The sequence below is a fragment of the Ornithodoros turicata genome, chromosome 1 (assembly GCF_037126465.1).
Source record: "Ornithodoros turicata isolate Travis chromosome 1, ASM3712646v1, whole genome shotgun sequence".
Lineage (NCBI taxonomy): Eukaryota > Metazoa > Arthropoda > Arachnida > Ixodida > Argasidae > Ornithodoros > Ornithodoros turicata.
Window position 1 is genome coordinate 217660219 of NC_088201.1, and position 23823 is coordinate 217684041.

The 23823-nt window shown below is 47.9% G+C and overlaps 1 protein-coding gene and 1 long non-coding RNA gene across 2 annotated transcripts; both read right to left on the reverse strand.

Annotated features, from left to right (window-relative positions):
- Positions 1–7367: 7367 nt before the first annotated feature.
- Positions 7368–9807, reverse strand: LOC135376610 (uncharacterized). The gene is made up of 3 exons (XR_010417768.1): positions 9704–9807; positions 7777–7856; positions 7368–7401 (listed from the first exon to the last, which is right to left on the reverse strand). It is a non-coding gene; the product is annotated as an uncharacterized LOC135376610 (long non-coding RNA).
- A 5975-nt stretch (positions 9808–15782) lies between these two features.
- LOC135394606 (uncharacterized) lies at positions 15783–16301 on the reverse strand. The gene has a single exon (XM_064625433.1). It carries the CDS (start codon positions 16299–16301, stop codon positions 15783–15785), a length of 519 nt encoding a protein of 172 aa, XP_064481503.1.
- Between the last annotated feature and the right edge of the window lie 7522 nt (positions 16302–23823).

Sequence of the window (23823 nt, forward strand, 5' to 3'; positions counted from 1 at the left end):
TTGCTGTTTGTCACATACCCAAGTCGGAAGCTGTCGACACCTGAGCACTTTGCGTTTCTGAAATAAAAGTTAAAATGAAAGCGTCAGCATCTACCAGAAGTGATGTTCACAGGAAGAAGTCACTGGTGTGCCACGATGTTTCAGCTTTAAAAATCCAGAGCCTATATCTAAAAATGTCTATATATCTGCAGGGTCCGAAAATGACCGTGTTTCAAAATAGGACATCACTGAGCAACGTGTCTGTTTCGCGTTTCTTCGACGTACGTCCAAGTGGCTTGAATCCAATTCCAAGAATGATCCAAGAAGCAATGGTTGATGTACGAGAAAATAAAATAAAACTCAGATCTGAACAGCAGAGGTCCAGAGGATAATTTTCGTCTCATTATGCAATCTCTTCCATTTCTAATGCGAAAGAAACGAGGAAACATTAATCTCCAACATTTCGTTGCAGTCAAACGTGATTCTTGTTGCGTCACTATCACCAAGCACAACACATCTCACCCACCATGTTCGATGCCGAGTTCAAACGACCGCCCGTTCAGAACTTTTACCTTCCAACACTCTACATACATCGTGCATCGGAAGCGAGACGGCTGTCGCAAGGTGTCCAGTCGGGAGGGCTATCTTGAAGAGGTGCGTATTTTGAAGAAATAAAATGAGAACGATTCTTGCCGATTTACAAATAGAAGGTCGTTTTCATCACGGTAAGTCATAATATGTGAAGTGAGGTTCAGCAAACTTACTTAGTGATATTTGGCGATAATTTTCTACGTTTATCGTGTCAGTTGTTTTGGGGAAAAGTATCACGTTTGCATGAAGCCAGTCGACTGGTAGTACGTTTTCTAGCGATCCCTGACACAAGTGTTGTGTAATATTTATGCGTAATATTCCGCAGCACGGCAAATAATTTACCATATATAATACTGTAGCGGCCGCCTGGTTGCGAAATGGGCGTGATGAACATCGCGAGGACGGTGCGACGTATGTTTCGTGACTCCGCGCTCGTGCTAGATTCAAAAACGGCCTGGACATCCCATTCGGACGAAGAATAAACCCACACGTTTTTTGGCTTGCTACATTTTGGTGGCAGCGGTAGGATTTGTCTTAGTGACACGGCAGCTGAAAACTGGTCAGTACTTCAGTGATTTATTCTACCCGACACATATATTCTTGGGATGGGGACCTCCAATCCTAGGAGAAGCACTTTTTCACCTGAGCTCCAGGTAGTTCTTGGACCGACGAGCGAAAGTTATTGCTCTTCCCGTTGTTTGTTTGCCGCAAATGAGAGATAACATGGTTCCGTTTATAACGAGATCTCGAGATAACGAGATTATAACCTCGACTCGACCACCAGAGACAAGGTCACCTCTGCTATCCCTGCAACGCTTGGTGATGCTTTCAAATAGCCGATGCTTTTCTAGTAGCCTTGCAGTTATTCGCCAATTTCCGCTATCACCTTCCGCAGCATCACACACAGTGGCGTACGTGTCACAAGCCACACCCACGACAGATCCACTGGCGGGACTTGCATCAGCGATATGGCGGCGGAAGAAATATATAATATAGAGCGAATTCCATGGGTTGGACACACGGGAAATGTGCAGGAAATTGACACACTTCCTACTTCCCATTTCCTTTATCGAAGATTGGTAGACACAGTTGATGGTTTCCAGGCACTCCCTGGAAATCACATGCTACAGTGTGGCGAACTTTTCGCATATTATATTTTGAATTTTTTGTACGCAAAGATGTATCAGTAAAGGATAAGATACATGGTGCGGGTGATTTTTCCTGTCAATTACAAATTCAATGTCAATTTCCTGCAAATTACAGCGATGGCAACTACGACGTTGTAACAAATCCTGTAGTAGCTGGATTGGACAGGAAAGTTGATGCCCTTGCCACCTCTGGAAAGTGCACGCCCTGCAAACGTCCCAGTGTGCTACTGCTGCGCCAATCTAAGTCACCTCGCATGCTGTTGTACACGTTGTACACGGGGGTCCACGAGGATAAGCATAGTCCCGGTTTCCCAGATATCCGGCAACAGGAAACTAATCGGCATTCCTCGTTCGGCCTCGCTGGGAACGCCTATACAGTGGTCCACCGGCAACGTGGGAGGTACCTCAATCATGATTACAGGCGCTGTTGAAGGTTCGCCAGTTAGGATGCTGCTAGACTCGGGATCCAGTGTGACTACCCTCAACTACAATATCTGGCAGCAACTGCCGAGGCGTTCCCCGACCCAAGCGACTGTAGCCCAGCCTGTTTACGACATCAATGGTAACCCATTGGATGTCGCAGGAGTTTATGACCCGATATCTGTCGCCGGAAACACCAGTACCGCTCTACCTGGTTTCGTTGTCCGTGGTATACCGCGTGACTGCATTCTCATCGTAGACTTCCTCGTCAGACACAATTACATCATCGACTTCGACGCTCGCACCCTCAAGCTCGTTCGAACACAAACAGGACCACAGGGAATCGTACGTCAGCCACTGGACCTCTGCTCAGCGGTCACTACTATACTGCCGCCACATCCGGGTGACTCAGAGGAGCATGAGGTGTTACGTGTGGGGGTTTCCGTGAGCAGCATTTAAGACACGATGTACACCAGTCTGAGACGCTGGAGTTCATCCGGATCCAAAAGAATCTGCATTTAAGCTTCTCCAAAGTTTTTTCCCCCTATCGAGGTGGCCTCTGAAGGGGATGTCGTGTGCAGATTTGAGGATTTCGGCAACCAGAGTTTTTGGCTCTACAGGGACGGGAGGACTGGTGGGACTCTTTCTTCCACACACAGCTGTCGACGATTTCCAAACAATGTTTGTGGCGCAGGTAGTGCTTATATTCGGCCTGGGTACGAATGACCTCAGACAGAACTGGGTCACGCATCTGGTGCTCACATAAATCGGCATGGGACAGTGCTGTGGGCGGCGAATTCGCAGACGAGCCATGCATTCGCGATAGGGCGTCGGTGTTACGGTGCTGTATTCCCGGTGGGTAAATAACACGAAAATTAAACTCAATGAGTTGTTCCAGCCACCGTGCAACCTGGCCTTCTGGTTGCTTGAAGCACCTGGGTCATTCTAGTGCACTGTGGTCGGTCCTGCAGACAAACTCCTTTCCGTGAAGATATTGAGGGAATATGCGAATGAAAGAGACAAGTGAGAGCACCTCTTTGCGTGTGAGTCTGTACTTCCTCTCGGGCTTGGTTAGGGCTAGACTTCCGTAAGCTAGGACTCGCTCGGTCTCGTTTCGCTCTTGAGAGAACAGCGCCGAAACCGCTGTCGCTTGTATCCGTGTCCAAAATGATGGGCAGGCTGAAGTCTGGATAGCGAGGACTGCCGCGCTTATGAGAAGGCGTTTAAGGTGGGCAAAAACAGCCTCACAGTCCTCAGTCCACGCAAAGGCGGTGCCCTTTTCAAGCTGACGATGCAGTGGAGAGGCGATAGTGGCGAAATCTCTGGTGAACCGGCGTTAATACGACCTAAACCCAACAACGATCGGAGCTCCTCCGCACTTTTCGGTGAGGGCAAGTTCACGACCTTCTCAGTCTTGGCCGGGTCAGTATGAAAGCCATCTGGGCCAACATGGTGCTCAAGACCTTGTTCTTTAAAAAGCTGCACTTTTGAAGTTTGACCTTGAGGTGCGCTGACCGCAGCCGAGAGAGAACGGCGTTGTGGTGCCGCAGGTGTTCTCGAGGAGTCCTACTGAAAACGATGAATGTCGTCCAAATAACAGGGACAGAATCTGAGGTCCCATACAGCGTGCTCTTTAGAACGTGGAAGGCGCATTGCAAAGCGCGAAAGGTAGCACATTGAATCCGAAGAGACCGGCATGTGTCGTGAACGCGACCTTGTGTCGGGATTGCGCACAACCTCTTAATCATCGAGTCCTTGCCTGCTACATATCAAACACAGAATGGTGCTGCTCCATGAACCTATTTTCTTGTCACCGCTATGCAGATCTGGCGGTGCTCGAACATATTCATCGATGAAAGATGAGTCACTGAACAGGTTAGCCAGCTGTAGGACTCGAACCCACTTCTTACAACTGGCTAACCTGTTCAGTGACTTTCATCTTTCATCGTTAATTTCTTAGGCAACTTGAGGCATTGTATGTGATTGTCCCTTCTATGTTGTTTCAGCCTCAGAACATCAGTTCTCTCACGCTTATATTCATCGAGCCAGAATTCACGACAACACTTTAGTCTGAAATTCCATTGGCTGTTCGTAGTCCGACGCTTCTGTCGAGAAACAGTAGAACACGATCAAAGACACCATCACACACGGATGAGACAGCCAACGCGCTTGAGTCCGAACGAAAGACACCGGCGTCCACCGTTCGAATTTCATATGAAACCGCCGAGTGCCGGAGGGCCGTTTTCGAATTCCGGCAACCAATCCGGACGAGGTTGTGGCGTGAGACCAATAGAGAGGCAAGGATTCCTTCGTGCGCAGTAACACGCATTTTGATACAGATTTTGCAAGACCTGTGGGGGACAGGCCGTGCTCTGGGACACGCTCAGAGTCACGCAGAGCAAAGTCAGAGGGCACCAAGTAAGTACTGCAATACCAAACGAAACCCAGCTGAAAAAAAGCCTCACGTTTATTCGTATGTATAGTCAAGTGCTCACAGACCGGTACGCATGAAGAACATTATCTTAAAGAATTGTTTTTGCTAGGCTGCTTATGGAAGCGATGATTTCAACGTACCCATTGCTTCAGTTCAGTCTAAACTTCTAACAAGGCTAGCTGCACAGACGGTGCAGCTTCAATAAATCCGTGCGGTTGGATATGTTTAAGCCCTTTCAGAAAGTGTGCGCTATAAAAATACACTAAATGTTCCAGAAATAGGAGATTTTTTTTACTTCCCTAATCATATTACCAGCTTTATTATATTCGTATTTCACTGATGTAAACTTCGCTAATCATAACACCAGCTTTATTATATTGGGGATTTCAGTGATGTATCGAAGTATGGACGATACAGAATCGAGTATCTGTATTGAAAATCAATTTCGGTTCTGCATCTGTTATCGGTATTGGTTTTTTTTAGGGTATCGATTATTGGTATCGAAGGTACTTTGTAAGTATCGTGCCTAGCCCTGGCTGGAACACATAGAAAGATCAAATATATACAAAGCCTCAAGTGCCTAAGAAATTAATGATGAAAGATGGAAGTCACCGAAAAGAGCTCGGGCTCGGACTCGCTGTTGGACTCGGACACACATCTTCTGGATTACCGGTCCAGGGCTTTACTAATTGAGCTATGCTGACACACCTCCCAGCAATTTCCAAGGGTGCGTCATCTGAAGGGACAAACCATACACCTGCACTTGAGGCTTCGTATGTATTTGTCCTTTCTATGTGTTCCAGCTTCAGCACATCAATTGTCTCATGTTCAACAGATGCCGCTTGCGTCTATCCTGTCGTATGAATGTGTGTATGAGTGAGAAAAATGTAAGAGTGAAGACGGGGATGAGTGAGTGACAGAGTGGTTGGTTTGTCCCTTCAGATGACGGACCCTTGGAAGTGACTGGGAAGTGTGTTAGCTTAGCTCATTTGGTAGAGCCCTGGACCGGTAATCCAGAAGATGTGCGTTCGAGTCCTACAGCTGGCTAACCTTTTCAGTTACTTTAATCTTTGATCTTTTAGAGCGCCCACCCTGAAGGTATAACATCTGAATCGAATGAAACAAACACCCTGGAGTTATATCCCTGCAGTTGATATCTAGTTGGATCTTCGGCATACTGTGTGCATATATCTATCGTGGAATTCTAGTCGTGGTTCTTTTATCCATGAAAGCACCGCGATCAGCGTCACATGCGGTACATATTTTCTTTCGGATAACATAGCGCGCCCATGATCGATTTTGAGGAGGCATGGGCTGTCTCGCAGCTTCTTCCTCCCGTGCCACCTTGCCCCTTACAGTACATCAACACCCGTTACGTATCGCCTGCCATTTGGGCACGCAGGACTCTCACGCCTGGAGTTCCCCCATGGAAAGTGCTTCTGACATTCTTCTCGCCCCAGGCGCTTCCTGGCAAGCACACACCTTTCTCCTATCTCTTTTGTCCGATGGCGTAACCAAACTGCACAATATCAACCTCATTTTCTAACAGAGACGTAAAAAGCAAACACTCTTCCGCATCCTTCAGAGAGGAACAATCTTCCAAAAGCAGGGCGGTCCGAATAAAACTCCCACCAACGGAAGAAACTGTTTTGCATAGGGTGTGTCTAAATAGGCCCAGGTAAAGTTAAGCATATATGCGTGTTAAAGAAGTGGTGTACTAACAGACTAGGAAACGACCTCAAGTCACAAGTTCTTTATCAAATACCTCCCGACTCCTGTACATCATACGCTATATCGTTATGTGATTGGAAGTAAATCAATGTCTCTTTTTTCTTCTTTTTCTAGAAGATACGAAGGCAGAAAAATAGGCGATGTCAAGTTGCCGGTGGTGAGTAAATCAAAGAGTGATATTAAACGGTAGGAGCAACTTATTTATTTACACATGGTAAAAATATGAATATCGTACAGGAACGTATATACAGTTGACGGGGGAGGTGTAGCATCAGAGAGTAACACGGTGATGGAAAGGATGCAAATACAGGTGAAAATGAAAATAACATAACTACAAACGAAAAGAACATAAATAGAAATGCAGGGGTATCATCCCCTACGTTTGTATTTGTTCCTTTCATTTTTATCTGTATCTGCATCCTTTCCACCACCCCGTTACCCTCTGATTCTAAAACTCCCCCATCAACTGTATATATGTTCCTGTACCATGTTCGTATTTTTGTAACCTGAAGTGTAGTCTCGTGCACGAAAGTGTTGTGACCATTGGTAAATAAATAAGTTGCTCCTACCGTTTAATATATATCACTTTTTTCTAGGTTAGTTCAATGATAAGCTGGTCCATGTAACCCTTTGATTTTATGGGAAACCTCGTAAGCGATGCTACTTGCTTACACGTCACATTACACATGACGCGCATGCTTATAAATATGTTGACGGGAATTTTCAGTGGTACAGAACTCGCCACTCATGCCGCAATGTGGTACTTTTTTGAGGGGGGGGAGGGGGGCTTTGGGCAGCCCTGTATGAGGACGTAGATGTCGATACTCCTAACAAGTAAATCATCTTCGGCACAGCGCAGCAGATTTATCCGCACCTACAACACTTCGAACGCCCACAAATGTTTTGCAACTCCACCAACTTTTTTCCCCTGTGTACCACTCTTACTTGTACCTGCACCCCTATATTGGTGCAACTCTCCTCCGCCTCCAAGGGCTTACGGTTTTGAATAAAATCCTCGAGCGCAGGCAGAAGCCATTATACTATCAGCATGAAGGGGTACTTACGCAGTGCCGCGGTAGAAGCGGACATGGTTGTCATCTGGTTTGCAAAAAAGGACAGTTTCGGGAATTGGTTTTTGCACGGAAAACACGGAAATAGTGTCTGAAGGCTACGAGTTAACACACAGCAATGATAAGAGAGTCCAAAACGGAAGAACTCTAGTGCTAATAAGTCAAGCTAATGATCAGTGCTCCGAATAAAAGGTTTCTTGTAAAGGCTTATAAGTCTTTCTGGGAGGAGGTCCCAGCTGGCTTAAAACCAGGAATTGAGGGTCATGTAATTTCAATGAACATGGGCGCAGGCTCGAAGTATTCTATTGCCCCCTAATATGTTTTTAGTCGAAACATTTCAATCACATTCCACTGGAAACTACATCCATGAAATGTGGGAGTGTGACAAGTGAATATCTCTTACCTGATGACACAGTTCAAGTAAAATTTCAAGGGAAATATTCCAGGATCCAACTCAGTGTTGAAGAAACCCCAGGGCCAGCACTGTTTGATCAAGAATGAATTAATTGAGATTGCTTGAAGAAACAAATGAATCACAAAGACACCAACTGAAGCGAAAGCTTCTCAAGTGAAAAACAAGATGAAGAAGATTCTAGAAACTCCAAGGTCGTACTTGAAGACACCAACGGGAAGTTGAAAACAGCCAAAATAACCTTAAGCGTAAAATGAAACGAAGGAAGGAAGAAGTTCCTTCGTACTCGTCCAGTGCTGCATGCACTCAAGGAAAAGTATTTGCGAAATTGAAGCGAGTAGAATAGGAAGGTATCCTGACAAATGTCAATGTCAGTGAATGGGCTACTCCCAACGCTTTTGTAGTAAAGCCCAATGCGACAGTCACGATATGTGGATATTTCAATAGGACCGTCAATCAGCACTCAGTAGTGGATCAGTATCCTTTACCACTCGGACGGATTAGCTGGTGGACGGAAAAACACAAAGATTGGCCTCCGGCAAGCATTCGTACAAATGGAATGTGGATGAGAACTCAGGCAATTTGCTAAACAAGAGTACGGGAAAAGGTATCTTCCGGTATAACAGAATGGTGCTTGTTATTGCCCCCGCACCCGCGATTTGGCAACGCACCATCACGTTCAACAACACGTTCTTATGACACTTGGAACGCAAGGAGACATATCAGTGAGTGGTACCACTGAAGATGAAAATCTACAAAAATCTTTCGGAAGACCTTAGGAGCTTGGAATCGTTTGGATTGAAAGCAAGCCTGCAGAACTGCCCCTTCTTCCAGAACAGCATTGTGTACTTTGAATACAAGGTCAGCAGCGAAGGTTTAAACAGGACCCAAGACAAGATTCGTGCTGTACTTGAAGCTACAACACCCCAAACGTCAGCCAACTGCGTTTTCTCTTATGCTGATAAAATTTGGAAGGAGATCTTATTCCGGACAGGCAATGGTCACAATGGAAGGGAATGCAAGGGGACTGGCAAGAGTTGCAAACCTTTTCTGACCCTTGCACGTACTTTTCCAAAAATCTGCAAAGGCGAAGTCGACAAAAGACTACAAGATAGCATTCGAAACTGTTAAATAAATTATTGCATGTGACACAGTCCTCGCGCACTGCAATCCGCAGCTACCACCCCGACTCCATTGTGATGCCAGAACAACTGGTCTCGGCACGGTCTCGCGAAGTGCCTGATGGGACGAAAAGGCCAATCCCATTTTCCTCGTCAACTCTGAAAAAAGCGGAAAAGAACTACTCACAACTCAGCTTAGGCAATTAGGCTTCACAATTCACAAAGATGCCTTAGCCATTAACCGTTGACGCACATATCCTCGACAATGAAGGGGATGTCTGGAATCTAATGTAACATCTAAGGAGCACGCTTCCAACGCTATGCTCTCTTCGTCTCCGGCATGGACTAGGATATAGTGTATAATGAGCCAGAAGCGAACGGCAATGCTGAAGTTCGTCGCGCTTATTTATCCCAGATGTTCCACCGGTGAAGCTGAGCTTGAGCATTTAAGCCACTTCCTGTTACTCATGCACAACTGCGAGACGCTACTCGACGAGATGTGTCCAAGATATATTTGAGTGTCACGAATGGCTGGGACAATTCTAACTCGGACCAAGATCTTGTGCTTTACACACAGTTCCAACATCTCGTCGTCATATATGTCGTCTCTATCAAGCTCGCTCATAATCTCAGTTGTCTGGCGACGTAGACCCCGACTTATTATTATCTATCAAGCGTCGACGAAGGAGAAAGCCCTTCCTTTTCGTGTTCAGAGATAACCGCTATAAATTCGACTGGATAACTTTCCACGACCGTGTTCCCTCAATAAATTAACCAATGACTTCGACTGGACTTACCTTTATGTTGAGGCGGATATTTCTGCAAAACGAAGTCGCACAATGAATCGTGCTACATCCACAGAACGAAAGATCATGAACGCGTGACGTACTTCTTCTGCTTCATCCCATGTACGCCATGTATGAGCGCTGTGGAGAAATTCGCTCTTCCAGATAACTTTACTGAAGAAGCGGGAGATATTTACGCATCAGACACGACTGCAGCATCTAGAAAATTCACGGGCAACGCAATACGTTAAATATATATATATATATGTATGACTAGGATTCCTGCTTTCCCGGTTTATCCGGAATAATCGGTAAAACATACCGCAGTATATATTAAAGCCATTTTAATTTGTCCGAACAACGCTGGTTTTGGGGGCTTCCACAAAACTGCTGAGTAAGAACACCAACGCTCTCATGACTGGATGACAAGGTCGGTATCCTTTTGTGCCGAGAGAACCTCTTATCGCCGATTTATTGTCCGAAATCCACTGTACAGTTGTGTAAGTCTTTGGCTTAACCATGCGCCAAGCATCCCTGTAATTTTGGTGAAACCCATTGTTACCTACAGAGGAGCCTTGACAAGTTGACAATAAAGTCAGTACCACACTACTCTGTGACACTATTCGATATCAGGACATTCTGTACACTTCGGATGTGCACTACAGAAACGTAAACAACGGGTGTTATACGAGATGCGTTCCATTTATAGACGAACATGGTATATATATGTGTTTCCGTAATAATATTTCATAATATTCGATTCCAGGAAAACGTCCCGTCCAGCAATACTGTCCACCGACTAGAACTTTAATTTCTCTTCTTTTTTGTGTGAATTATGCTTCCTTCTTTGTTCTGAGTTGAGAACGGGACACAGCACAGATATACCTTGTTTTCTTGAGAGGACAGCTCCTTGTCACGCGATCTGCAATGTCTTTGCCAATAACTACACTCTTAAAAATGAACTTCACCGCATAGAACGCTACCAGCCAACCATAATCTCGAATTATATCGTTAGCTGCCCTAATTTGTTGAAAACGGTAGGCGTACGCCTTTTTTGTGACACTTATGAACAGCATAAGTGTCACAAAAAAAGGCGCACGCCTTCCGTTTTCAACAAATCAGGGCAGATAACGATATCATTCCAGATGATGGTTGGCTAGGAGCGTGCTATGTGGTGAAGTTCATTTCTAACAGTGTACGACGAACACAGCGCTCAAAGCGACACTCTGGAGCTCCGGAGGGTGTTGGGATTGCTGCTGCATTCGATTGTGCTCACACGTATGCTATCCGCGTAAACTACGAAGAGTGAAAGCTCCGCCGTTTTGGGGGAGAAAAGAAAAAGAATGAAACCCTACGGTTTACCCATATCCCATTTCGATTTCTCCGTGTCGTCACTGTTGTTCCCAACGTCACAATTGTGAACGACAACACAAGAACAGTCTGCGATTGGTTGAAGCACGAAGTGAGATTTTCACGCGGGACTTGGCCCAGTTGGGATTGGTGATTTGGTTTAATAACTGATGTCATTCCGAACTACGTAGCGTGTGACATTCGCTATGCAGGTCTTCATTCTCGAACTCAGAGAAACGCGCCTGAAAAATGTTGATTTTCAGTTGACCAAATCTGTGACGACAGCGACTTAACACATTCAGTTGTGACTTCAAAAGGCATTGGCATAACGGTGAATACTGGCTATCCGCAACTGATATAGGGGTTCGGTCTCCGCAAACCTGAAACCTCCTTGATCTCACTATGCACGAAGCAACAACTATGCCCGATCGCTCAACAAAACCGTCACATATGCAATGACCAGTCACTGCTAATAAAAAGCAGGAATGTGATGTGTTTTGAAAGTACGGGAACCAGGTACGGCGACGCACAAAGCACAACACAGCTCGCCGAGAGGAGCCGAGCATACGCCGTCGGGGGCGGAAGAGGACGCCCCAGTCGTCACGACTGTTCGAAATGTGGCTTTCAATCGTGGGCAAAAGAGACAAGTTGAAAAATACATTACAAATTCTCGAAGTCGAATATAAACAGAATATTTTGTATACTGCATCGGAAACATATATGGAATTGCCTGATGAGGCCTGTTTACGTAACATCTGGGGTCCAGGCTGTCCCTTTAACACTTAGGTCCCACTACCGTCCTTCTCCTCCAAGCCTCTAATGCCTTCGCTAAGAGTGGCACCACCCGGTGTTCAGAAGAGCCGTATATTAAAAGGGAGTATGGCCACTGGGAAGAGTCACAAAAAGATGCTTGGCCTGTCAATCACAGTTTCGCGCCTCTGATTGGTTTGCTTTTTACCAAGTGAGTCGCCATGACACCTTAATGCAACCTGAAATGGCGACGAAAAAAACGCAATGAAGCGGGGATTTCGTGGCAAAAAAATGTTCAAAGACTACTCTTACATTACGCTACAAATGTACATCGTCATATACATTTCTCGGAATTCGGCTTCAACGGATGATCCTGTATTGATACCTAACAGTCTAAACTGTCGTGTTGGGTAACAAAAACAGCACTTTCCTGTACAATCTTACATTTAATTGCCGGAGTTACCGACTGCCGCGACAGAACGTGCCGCAGCAGGCAGGGTCGGTGCTAGGAGTGTGCGGGGCCTGAGGCAAAGGCACATCGCGTGGCCTGGTTCACACCACCAGTAATGAAAAGATAAGAAATGATAAGATTTTCGCAGTGGGAGATTCAGTACGGGAAATGGCAGTACGAGAGAAGTGTGCGAAATCCTCGGTATAGCTTACAGGGTTTGCGGATTTTTCTTAAAAGTGGGACGTTGGGCCCAGATGGGTTAGGTTAGGGCAGGTTGTGTACCACTATCAAGGAAACCTTTAACAACCATACTATTCTAGTTATTAGATTATGTTACGTTACGTTGAGGTAGGTTAGCAATGTTTAGGATTCGTTCGGTTAGGTTGTGCCCCGTTTTTGTTTGGCGTTTGTTTATAAAAAAAATCTATAACCAGTATATTATTCTAGTGCTTAGCTTAAGTTAGGTTGGGTTAGGTTACATTTAGGCACAAATTTGTAATGAAAGGCATGGGGAATACCAGCTGACATAGGAATAATCCCAAACAAACCACAAAAGTCACGTAGCCCATAAATAGTCATGCGGATGCAATTGTGTGACCAGTGGATTAAACCATGTGAAATCATGACAAAAAATAGTACAAGGAGGATCAGGATTAAATGTCATGGTGTCAGGATGAAAATGGACAATTAATAACAGGCCGGAAAAAGCTGTAGTCATTAGGTTTGGGTAGGTTAGGTTAGGTTGGGTTGGGTTTGGGTTAAGTTAAGTTAGGTTTGGTTGGAGTGCAGTGGGGTGGGTTGGATTAAGTGAGGTGGGTAGGTTAAGTGACTGAGTGAGTGAGGTTAGGTTAGGGTAGAGTAGGGTAGGTCCGAGTGGAGTGCGGTGGGGTGAGTTGGGTTAAGTGAGGTCGGGTTCGGTCAGGTCGCGCTAGTTTGGGTTAGGTTACGTTGGGTTGGTTCACGTCACGTTAGGTTGGGTTAGGTCATGTTAGGTTAGGTTCAGTCCGTTTGTTCGTTGGTGGAGAGATCCAAAGGACCCAGCGGGAAAAGCACTATTGGCAGCTGTTTCGGCCTTCTTGGGCCTCATCAGCAGTACGCAGGCAGGCAACGTTTGAGCCGATGGCGTCCGAAGGTCACGTAACACTTGATTCCTCAAGTAAGGGTGAGAAAACTCGCCACTGAAAGCCCAGTGCGAAGCCAGTGAAGTATACTAGGGAGAAAATAGCCGGAGCTCTTTCGCTGCACGTATAGCATATGTTTGTAAGTCAAACGTCGCCATGCCAGTACTAGACAGCTGTTTCGGCCTTCTTGGGCCTCATCAGCAGTATGCAGGCAGGTAACGTCTGAGCGGATGGCGTCAGAAGGTCACGTAACACGTGATTCCTCCCTTCAGGGTGAGATAACTCACTCACTGAAAGCCCAGTGCAAAGCCAGTGAAGTATACTAGGGAAAAAATAGCCGGAGCTAATTTTTCTGCACGTGAAGCATATGTTTCTAAGTCAAACGTCGCCACGCCAGTACTGGACAGCTGTTTCGGCAGTCGTGGGCCTCATCAGCAGTACGCAGGCAGGCAACGTCCGAGCGGATGGCGTCAGAAGGACACGTAACACGTGATTCCTCAAGTAAGGGTGGGATAACTCGCCACCGAAAGCTCAGTGAAAAGCCAGTGAAAGATACTAGGGAAAAAATAGCCGGAGCTCTATGGCTGCACGTATAGCATATGTTTGTGTGTCAAACGTCGCCATGCCAGTACTGGACAGCTGTTTCGGCCTTCTTGGGCCTTATCAGTACGCAGGCAGGCAACGTTTGAGTGGATGGCGTTCGAAGGTCACGTAACACTTCATTCCTCAAGTAAGGGTGAGAAAACTCGCCACTGAAAGCCCAGTGCAAAGCTAGTGAAGTATACTAGGGAAAAAATAGCCGGAGCTCTTTGGCTGCACGTATAGCACTGGCTTTGCACTGGGCTTACTGGGCTTTCAAATGAGAGTTTCTCACCTTGACGGGAGGACATCACGTTCCACGTGACCCACCGACGCCACTCGCTCAAACGTCGCCCACCTACACATTTCTGATAAAAGCCCAATAAGGCGGAAATAGCTGTACAATGCTGGCGTGGCGACGTTTGGGACGTATATATATGGGATATATATATATATATATATATATATACAAAGTGAAAATAGCCGAAGCTGTGTAGCTGCACCTTGAGCATATGCTTACTATTTGATCGTGCACTCCCAGCCAAGTACAGCTGTTTCGTCCTACTTGGGACTCGTCAGCCAGGCGTAGGGAAGTGACACGATCTTGGGTCGGCGCTAACAGTGCGTCTCGGCGAGACGTCAAACTTCCACGGTGACGACGCCATCTGTGGAAGCCGCAGTGCAAGCCAGCAATAACATATACAAAGTGAAAATAGCCGAAGCTCTGTAGCTGCACGTTGAGCATATGTTTACTATTTGATCGTGCACTCCCAGCAAAGTGCAGCTGTTCATACAGCTGTACACATGCTCAACGTGCAGCTATATGTATATATACATATATATAGAACAAATAGGTTAATATATCAGACGGCTACGAAGTTGAATAAAAGTGAAATAATAAGACTTGGACTACAGATTACAGGGACGTTAACAAAAACTAATTTATTTAATGGGCAATTTAACACATATATTAAAAAAAGAATGGTCGACGTTTCGACAGTGGCACTGTCTTCGTCAGGACAAAAAACTGTTTTGTCCTGACGAAGACAGTGCCAGTGAGAGGTGTTTTCGACTCCCGTTTCTCGACAACGACACCTCTCGTTTCCTTCATTTTATAGTTATATAGTCCAGGCTATGGCCTAAATATGTCCACAAAGCGGAATGTTCCTTTTCAGCACAACAAGTGATAGCGCGCAACAAATGTGGAGTGCGGAGCACACGATGTACATCTCGACCGGGAGAACAACGCCAGAGAGTTAACAGGATAAGTGGCGTCTGCTATTGACGAAGTCTGCAGCCTTGAATGACAGAGCTCAGGATGCAGACCTACCGCAAATCCCATGCTAGCAACCAACCTGAAACCAGGCAGGAAGGACAAGACCGCTTCAATACTGTGGCCGTTTGCCACCAACTACCTGGAAAGAATGAAAGGGGCTCGCAAGCACCAGGAGCGCCAGATGGGCGTGACACAGGTGTTGGCTTCGTTTGCGTCACGGAGCGGCGCGTCATCTGCTCATGCGTCATCCCCCTGAAGACAGTGCCAAACTGTCAGACCATGTAACGGTCTTGGCTGCAGGCTGGTGGGACGGAGGAGTAACGTCGGGCCGACGACGTTGAAGGGGGAACGGGACGTCGGGCAAGCGTCAACGTAGGCCGTCTTGAGACGGTCGACACTCACAGTGTCGTGAGTCCCGTTGAGATTGACACGGTAGTTCTTGCCAGCGCGTCCAAGTACAGGATGAGGACCGGAATAAGGCGGTGTCAGGGATTTCCGTATAGCGTCAGTGCGAACGAAAACGTGGGTGGCGCTCTGGAGGTCTTGTGGAACGTAGGGCCTGTATTACGAGGATGGGCGAGGCCGGACGGGACGAATGGAGCTGAAAAAGTCGTGAAGATGCCGCACAAAGTCTGATGCGTTATACTGGTTTGAAGAGGAGGCGAAAAATTCGCCGAGCAGGCGCGGGGCTCTGCCGTAGACGAGCTCCGCACGCCTGGGGCCAAGGTCAGGCTTGAGTTCGGCACGGAGTCCAAGAAGGACCATGGGCAGGTGGGCCGACCAGTGCGTTTGGTCTTCGTGAACAATGAGTGCAGCTTTTAAATGACGGTGCATGCGCTCGACAATGCCGTTGGACGCAGCATGGTATGATGTCGTTCGCACTCGGGCAGTTGCGAGCAAGTTTGTGAAGGCGGAGAAGAGGGCAATTTCAAACTGTCTGCCGTGGTCAGTAGTGACCTGAGACGGAACGCCGAATCGGGAGATCCATACTGAGAGGAAGGTAGTGGCGACAGTTTCGGCAGTCATGTCGGGCATTGGCACAGCCTCGGGCCAACGGGTGAACCGGTCGATCGCTGTCAGCATGTACCGAAAACCGGATGACGGAGGCAGGGGCCCCACTATGTCCAGATGCACCACGTCGAAGCGAGTGTCGGGAAGGGCAAACTAGCCATGGGGGGCGATCGTGTGGCGGTACAACTTTGATCGTTGACAGGGCAGGCAGGCGCGGACGCAAGTCCGAACGTCGGCACGTATCGAGGGCCAAACATAACTTGCACTGATCATGTGCTGGGACGCGCGAACGCCGGGATGCGCAATGCAGGGAATCGTGCAGGGAATTGAAGACCGCTTGGCGAAGACCGGCGGGAACGAAAGGCCTGGGCTGGGCCCCGGACGTATCGCAACACAGCGTCAGCGCAGAGGCGGGAATTGCGACGTCGGTAAGCTTCAGAGAGGTGGTGTTGGAAGCGCGCAAGCGGGTGAGCTCGTCATCGGAGGTCTGGGCCTGGGCGATGAGCTCAGGGGAGAGTTGGGGGTCGATGGCGTTCAGGTGCGCAAGCCTGCTCAATGCGTCGGCCGGAGAGTTCTCCGCCCCACGGACGTGCTGGATGTCTGTGGAAAACTCCGCGATGTAGGAGAGATGGCGGATTTCTAGGGGGCAGTACCGACGGCTGGCGGAACGGAAGGTATGCGTCAAGGGCTTGTGGTCGGAAAGGATGGAAAACCGACGGCCTTCCAAGAAATGCCGCAAATGCCGTACGGCAAGGTAGGCAGACAGCAGTTCACGGCCAAAAGGGCTGTAGTTTCTCTCTGGAGGTTGGAGGGCTTTGGAGAAGAAAGCCCCTGGGCCGCCAGGCGCCGTCGATCTGCTGTCGGAGGACTGCCCCGACGGCGACATTAGACGCGTCGACCATGAGTACTGTTGGGGCGTCATGTTGCGGGTGATACAGCAGCATCGACTGGGAGAGGTCGCCTTTGATCTTGCTGTAGGCGGCCGCAGTTGTCGGGGTCAACGGTACAGGAGACGTGTTTGATTTCCCTCCGGCGAGCAGTTCTTCAAGAGGACGTAGGATCTCTGCGCAGTGCGGGATAAAACGCCGGTAAAAATTTATAAGCCCGAGAAAGCGGCGCAGTTGTCGGAGGGACTCAGGACGGGGGAAGTTGGTTATGGCCTCGACCTTGCCTTCCAGGGGGGCAATGCATTCAGAAGTGACTCGGTGGCCTAAGAACTCAGCGGAGGCGACACCGAATTCACACTTTGCCATGTTCACGACGATGCCGTGGTCAGCAAGGCGCTGGAAAAGCAGGCGAAGGTGGCGTTCGTGTTCTTGAAGTGAGGAGCTTGCCACCAAAATATCGTCTATATAAGCAAAAACAAAAGGAAGCCCTCGGACAACGCAATCGATGGAACGATGGAACGTTTGAGCCGCATTTCGTAAACCGAAGGGTATGCGCGGAAACTCAAACAGTCCAAACGGTGTCGTAATCGCTGTCTTGTTGATGTCCTCTGGAGCGACTGGAATCTGGTGGTACGCTTTCATTGGGTCTATTGTGCTGAAGATTTTGGCGCCGCGCAGGTTGCTGGTGAAATCTTGAAGCCTGGGGAGGGGATACCGGTCGGGTGTTGTGACCAGGTTGAATGCACGAAAGTCGCCACATGGGCGCCAGTTCCCCGTCTTCTTAGGCACCATGTGAAGTGCGGATGACCAGTTGCTAGAAGAGGGACGGGCGACACCAATGGAAAGCATGTGGTCGAACTCAGCGCGAGCTGTCTTGAGCTTTTCGGGCGCCAAGCGACGCCGGCGAGCGAAGACTGGTGCACCAGTGGTGTTGATATAGTGTACGACACCATGCGTCACAGGCTTCGTCCACTCCGGTGCACGAGTGAGGCTAGGAAAGTCGCACAGGATGGCCGCATAAGGCGACATAAGTGCAGAGATGGTTGGGCCGGCCGGAGGGGGAAGGTCGCCAGCCGCTGCCGCTGGAAGGGAGTGACGTCGACGGTGAGGCGCAAATGATGGTGAAAATCTGCTCCCAAAATGGCTCTGTCGACGGCGGCCACCAAAAATAACCATGGGAAATTTCGTCGCAGTCCTAGGTTTAAGGTGAGGGAGCGCTGCGTGTACACGGGAATTCCGGTATTGTTGACGGCAGTGAGATGAAAAGGCGGGGAGCGCCTTTTGTCGAGGGCAGAGGCAGAGAGCACGCTAGCTTCGGCGCCCGTATCGACCAGGAATTTGGTGTGGGATGCCTGGTCCACCACGAAGTAAATTCGGCTGCCTGGATTGTCGGAGACTGCCGCAGCCACTAGCGGTCTCCGCCGGAGTTTTCCGCCCAGGAGCAAGGAAGAATGCAGTGCTGGTCGTTGGAGCCAAAACGGCGATGGTAACGGCAGAGACGGGATGGCTGTTGTGGCGTAGGTGTGGGACAACGGGGACGACTGTTGTAACGACGTCGTGGAGATCTTGATCCTCGCCGCCGAGGGTCGTTGCGGGCGAGTGAGGAAACTACCAGGGTCGAAAGACGGCGAGATCGGCTTGGAGCTGCGCCACAGCACCCGTGAGGTTCGAAGGGTGGGTGTCAGAAGTGGCGGCGCAAGTAGCTGGTCCAGACGCAACAGCGTGGGAGAAGGAGGCGGCAGCAGGAATTGCAGCGACTTGCGGAGGGGAGACCTCCATTATCTTGTCCGCGTGAGCGGCCAGGACTTGCAGAGGGAGGGTGGTTGCCGTGGCCAAAATCATTTGCGCGTTCGCGAGCAGGCGGCTAAGGAAGAGCTTCTTTAAGAGGGTGGGATCAAAAGTCGCCGCGCGATCGGCAAGGTGATTTTGTATGTCGCACAGTAGTTGACTCGGGCGGCGATCACCAAGCTCTTCGGCGGTCAGAAGCTGTTGGAGGCGCTTACGCTCCGATGCTGTAGTGCGCTCCAGGATGGTAGTCTTCAGGGCATCGAAGAGTGCGTTCGCTGGAGGAGCAGACAGGATATTGACCAGCTGGGCGGCAATATCTTGCGGAAGAACGCTGACAACGTGGCGGAATTTGGTGAGCTGAGTGGTGATGTGCGCGAGCTCAAATTGGCACTCCACCTGCAAAAACCATACAGTTGGGTTTTGGGGCCAAAAGGGGGGAAGCCGAACGGCGAAATGCTGCACGGCTGCAGATGTGGGCGGGGCCGTGCTGGACGGTGAGGCCGCATGCGGAAAGGCGCAGGGTACGTTAACGGCGGGGTTTGCTGGCGTTGGGTCCATGTCGGGTTTTGTTGGGGTCACCAATGTAGTTGATGGACCGATAGGAACATGAATTGGACGTATATTAGACGTCGCAATGCCTCACAAACACGTCCACTGGACGTGACCAATGTCCAGCTGTTACATCCAGAGGACATACATTTATACAGTTATGTATGAGCTTCCGACGATCCATAGTACATCCATACTACGTTAGCTGGACATATCCGGATGTCTACTAGGCATCCCAAATGTCTTAGATGTCTTGGATCTTTCTGGTATGTCTAATAGACATTTGTGGTTTACTGGGATACCGGGCCTCAAAGAAGGAAGAACAGAAGGCAGTGCTAGCGGCCGTCGGAATCCAGTGTTGCCACATGTGGACAAAGAAAGTGGAAGAAGATGGACGCGTCACTGTCGAGATGTCCACAGTTTCCGAGCAACAACCAGAGTACCTTCTGAAAAGGAATATGAACGGCGTCGTCCAGCCAGGTTCTGCCTTGCAAGTTACGTGATCTGTATTATAGTTGTGTATTGTGTTCGTGAAAATATTTTACACAAATAAAGCAGTTCTTCACAACTAGGTGCTTAAAAAGTGCATAGTTATGTGTTATTATGGTATTATTTTATAGGTGGTATCAAGACTCAAGGCATCAAGCTGCTCGGCATTTCCAATCTTTCAGTAAATAAATAATAATAATAATAATAATCTGCCGCCCGTTACCCTTAATTGTGCTGAAGGGGAACCTTCCGTTCTGCGGACGCATGTAGGTCGTAGCCTGGACTGCAAAATATAAAGGATATCGGAGAAAGGGATTTTGAGAAACGACTGCCAAAAAAAAAAAAACACCATTGTGGGGAGCACAGTCTTCCCGAAAGCAGGAAGGCAGGCATGCAAGTTTGACATCAATTTGAGGATTACGCGGTCATCTCCTTCCACTTTTTTCGGCCACATGGGGCAAGACTGGAATCCGATGGCCGCTCCAACTGCCTCCCATTCTGCCTTCTTTGAGGCCTGAGCTATTTCTAGGGAACTTGTTTCTGATAAGAAAAACGCAGTTCTCTCTATATTTGGCTGATGATGGCTACCATAGCCCCGCCTAGTCGGCACAGTACATGCGGTCCATACTGTATTTGCTGTTCATGTCGGAAACACAAGCCGCCAACTCAGAACGTCGCTGAACTTCACGTTCTACGTTCAGAAAAAAGAGTCAGAAAGACTCAAAATATATTGCTGGGACGGAATTTTGCTTGAACTAGGATTGAGCCAGACTGTTTATGCACGCTCAAACACATTGTACCTGACATATTGCGTAAAAAAAATCTATAGTTTGGGGCCGTCCGAGGGCGAGGAAACAAATGTCAAAGTCGCTCTGTCGGAAGTGTCGGCGGGAGCGCCACAATATCTGTCCTGTGTGTATGCGTGTCGTGGTTTAACGTATATTTTTTAAAGGAAATCGGTGATGGTGACCTGACCATCCTGCCTGAGTTCAGATGGAATAAACCAGTTGAGGTCAGTTTGCTTTCGCAACGCACTGCTCAAAATAGAACAGAAGAATCTAGTGTTGTAATCTTATAAAAATAAGATTACAACATTACCCCCCCCCCCAAAGGCACCTGAAGGGGTGCGCCCCCCACCAAAAAAAGAAAAAGAGAAATCTCTCAGGCTGAAAGAAGAGAGCAAGAAAATCGAGAATACAGGGTGTGAGGCAGACAAATTTCCCTCTTGTTCCCCCTGCATCATAGATGGATCCCAGTGTTGGAGGAACCTTAACGGGTGTGAATTCTTCCTTCTCCCGTGGCATATGCATTACAAAGCGGAACAGAACAGTACCTAACCATTACGCAGCACGTTAGGAAGCCCGGTCACCACAATTCCACGTTAGCCCACAACTGCGTTCCGCGTGTAAACAAAAACGACGATCCCCACCAAGGAGCGGCGCAGTGGCACCAATAGCTGAGGCTGATGAGCATGTTATTACAGTGTACGTCATTTCATGATGACTACCCAAAACTGCCGTTGATCCCTCATTCTCATATATTGTCACAAAGCGAAATGGGCCGGCGAGTCGTTTGCAAACAGCAAACGGTTTATTAAACTACTTGGTAGGAAAAGCACAAGAGTGATAGCTCTCTGAACACAACTGAGTCCAAAGAATGAATGCTCCAGCCTGGAGCGCACAAGCATTAAAGTGTCGCGCCGAAAAGTCTAGAAACAGCACGTGCACTGCAGGCGATGTGTCTGGAAGCTTCTTTCTTCTTCTTCAGCATGCACCGCGATGAGATATACCGTTTCGTGCCTGCCCTGGAAGTTTCTCGAAGATGATTCGTGGCAATATATTCATGTGTGTGTCATAGCCATTAGTAGTCACTTTTCACACTTTTTCACACACAACACTTTTCAGTTACCATATGTGTTGTTGCTTCACACCTCCAAAAAATCGAGAACATTCCTGCACTGCACGATCTCTTCGGCAAGCAAGAGGAAGGCTACGAAACTAATAAAGGAAAAAAAGAAAGCTCGATGTTCATGCTCAACATGCAAAGTTCCGTCCTTGGTTCCGTATGACCTGTAATTTGAACCGGTTACCGGTATTTTTCTGACGGTTCAGTTCTAGTTCAGCCAAAAATAACGGTTAATAACAATGTTCGCTTCGGGTTGTGTTCGACTATCTCATAAAAACAGCCTTAATAAACAAGTGCACGGTTTATAACCTATGCGTGGACGTAGGAAGGTGGGACACATATACTTTTTGTCCTCAATGACCAAGCAAAAAGCTCGGGGCACGAAAAAAAGCGCAAAGAACCAAAGCGCAAAGTTTGTCAAGGGTACCTCTTATCGGTGCGCAAAACTAATCTACTAGTAAAACCGCGATCTGGCACATTGTGTCTACTGGCACGGTCCATTGATAAAAGTAGGAAGCGGCCAATACGTGAGGAGACAAGTAAACTCTTCGCTTTATTGTCTGCTACGTATACAAAAACAGGTAATATATAGTTCACACATGCGATGGATTGCTGTTTATGCTCCCACTGATAAAAATGAGCGGCTACTGCGCCTGCGACATCACATGCGTTGTGCCATTCCGGTGTCTTTCGCTGGCAGCGCACATGGGCCGAGTTCCGTCACAGCCCTGGGTGTCACCGGACTTGAGTACAAATAGTTGAGTGGTAATAGTTGAGTAGTAGTAGTAGTTGAGTAGTTACTCAGAAAATAGCCACACACTGGAATGCTGAGCATAGTGTCGTGGTCTGCGGCAGTCAAATATAAACGTGCCCGGCTTCAATGAAGGGGTGCACGCCCGCAATGTTTTGCATAGGCTGCTCGGCGCGCCACTCACACTAGCCCACCATACTGCTGACATCATCTGGGGAGAACGCAGGTTTCCAAGCAGACAACAATGCTGGTGAGTGACGTTATGTTTTCCTGCCCCGGACGAACAACCTTCGTATGGAACTCTTTTTTCTCTCTCTGATCGTATTTCGGTTTGGGCTTGCTATTGTCATCATTTATGAATTGATTACCAGCGCAAAACGAATGCGTTTGTTGTATTCCGGCATCGAGAAGGTGCTTCGTGTCCGGTGTGATGCTCACCTTCTTATTTTTTTTCCAATCCTTGCGGAGTCTCCCTTTCACCTAACCAAACCGAACCAGGTGTACAAGTGACAAGTGATATAGCGTGGTGCTATCGCGGCACTATTTGGCACTCCACTACTGCATATATAACGTGTAATCAGATTTGCCCGTAACACGCTCCTAGTAATTGCGTTACTTGTAATCAATTACTTTTTTGAATAATATTTCGAGTAATCAGTTACTTTAATATCAAAGCAATTTTTGGAGTGATCAACTACTTTTCTGAGATTGCTCAGTAATTGATTACTTTTCGGGAAGAGATTACCTTATCTTTCAGATGATCTGCCCAAGGTCAAGCCCCTCGTTCCGTCAGCCCATGTTGGGACGTTCTACTATAACACGCAGAAGCCATTGTAATAACATGTTCTCGCATTCCAGGGTCTCTCCTCCTAATCTCTTCCTACACCAGTGTGGTGATACCTGAAGCTTTGGACATTTATGAAACATTGTGAAATTTCCTGCAATGTTCTTCCAGAATCGGGTCAACGTTTTCCCGTTCGATAAATACAGCAGATGTACACATCCTACACATTTTTTTTCGGGTTATTTCACCTCCTCCGCTGTTTAACCTTTTTCCTCCTCTCTTTCGTTCTTTTCTGAGGCACAGAAAGGCGGGCATAATTGGCGTGAATGCAAAGTAACGACCGTAGAAACGCGCTACTTTTCTACTCGTTACTCAATTACATTTGGAGCCGGGTAATTGGTAACGGTAATCAATTACTTTGTCCGAGCATTCAAGCAGAGT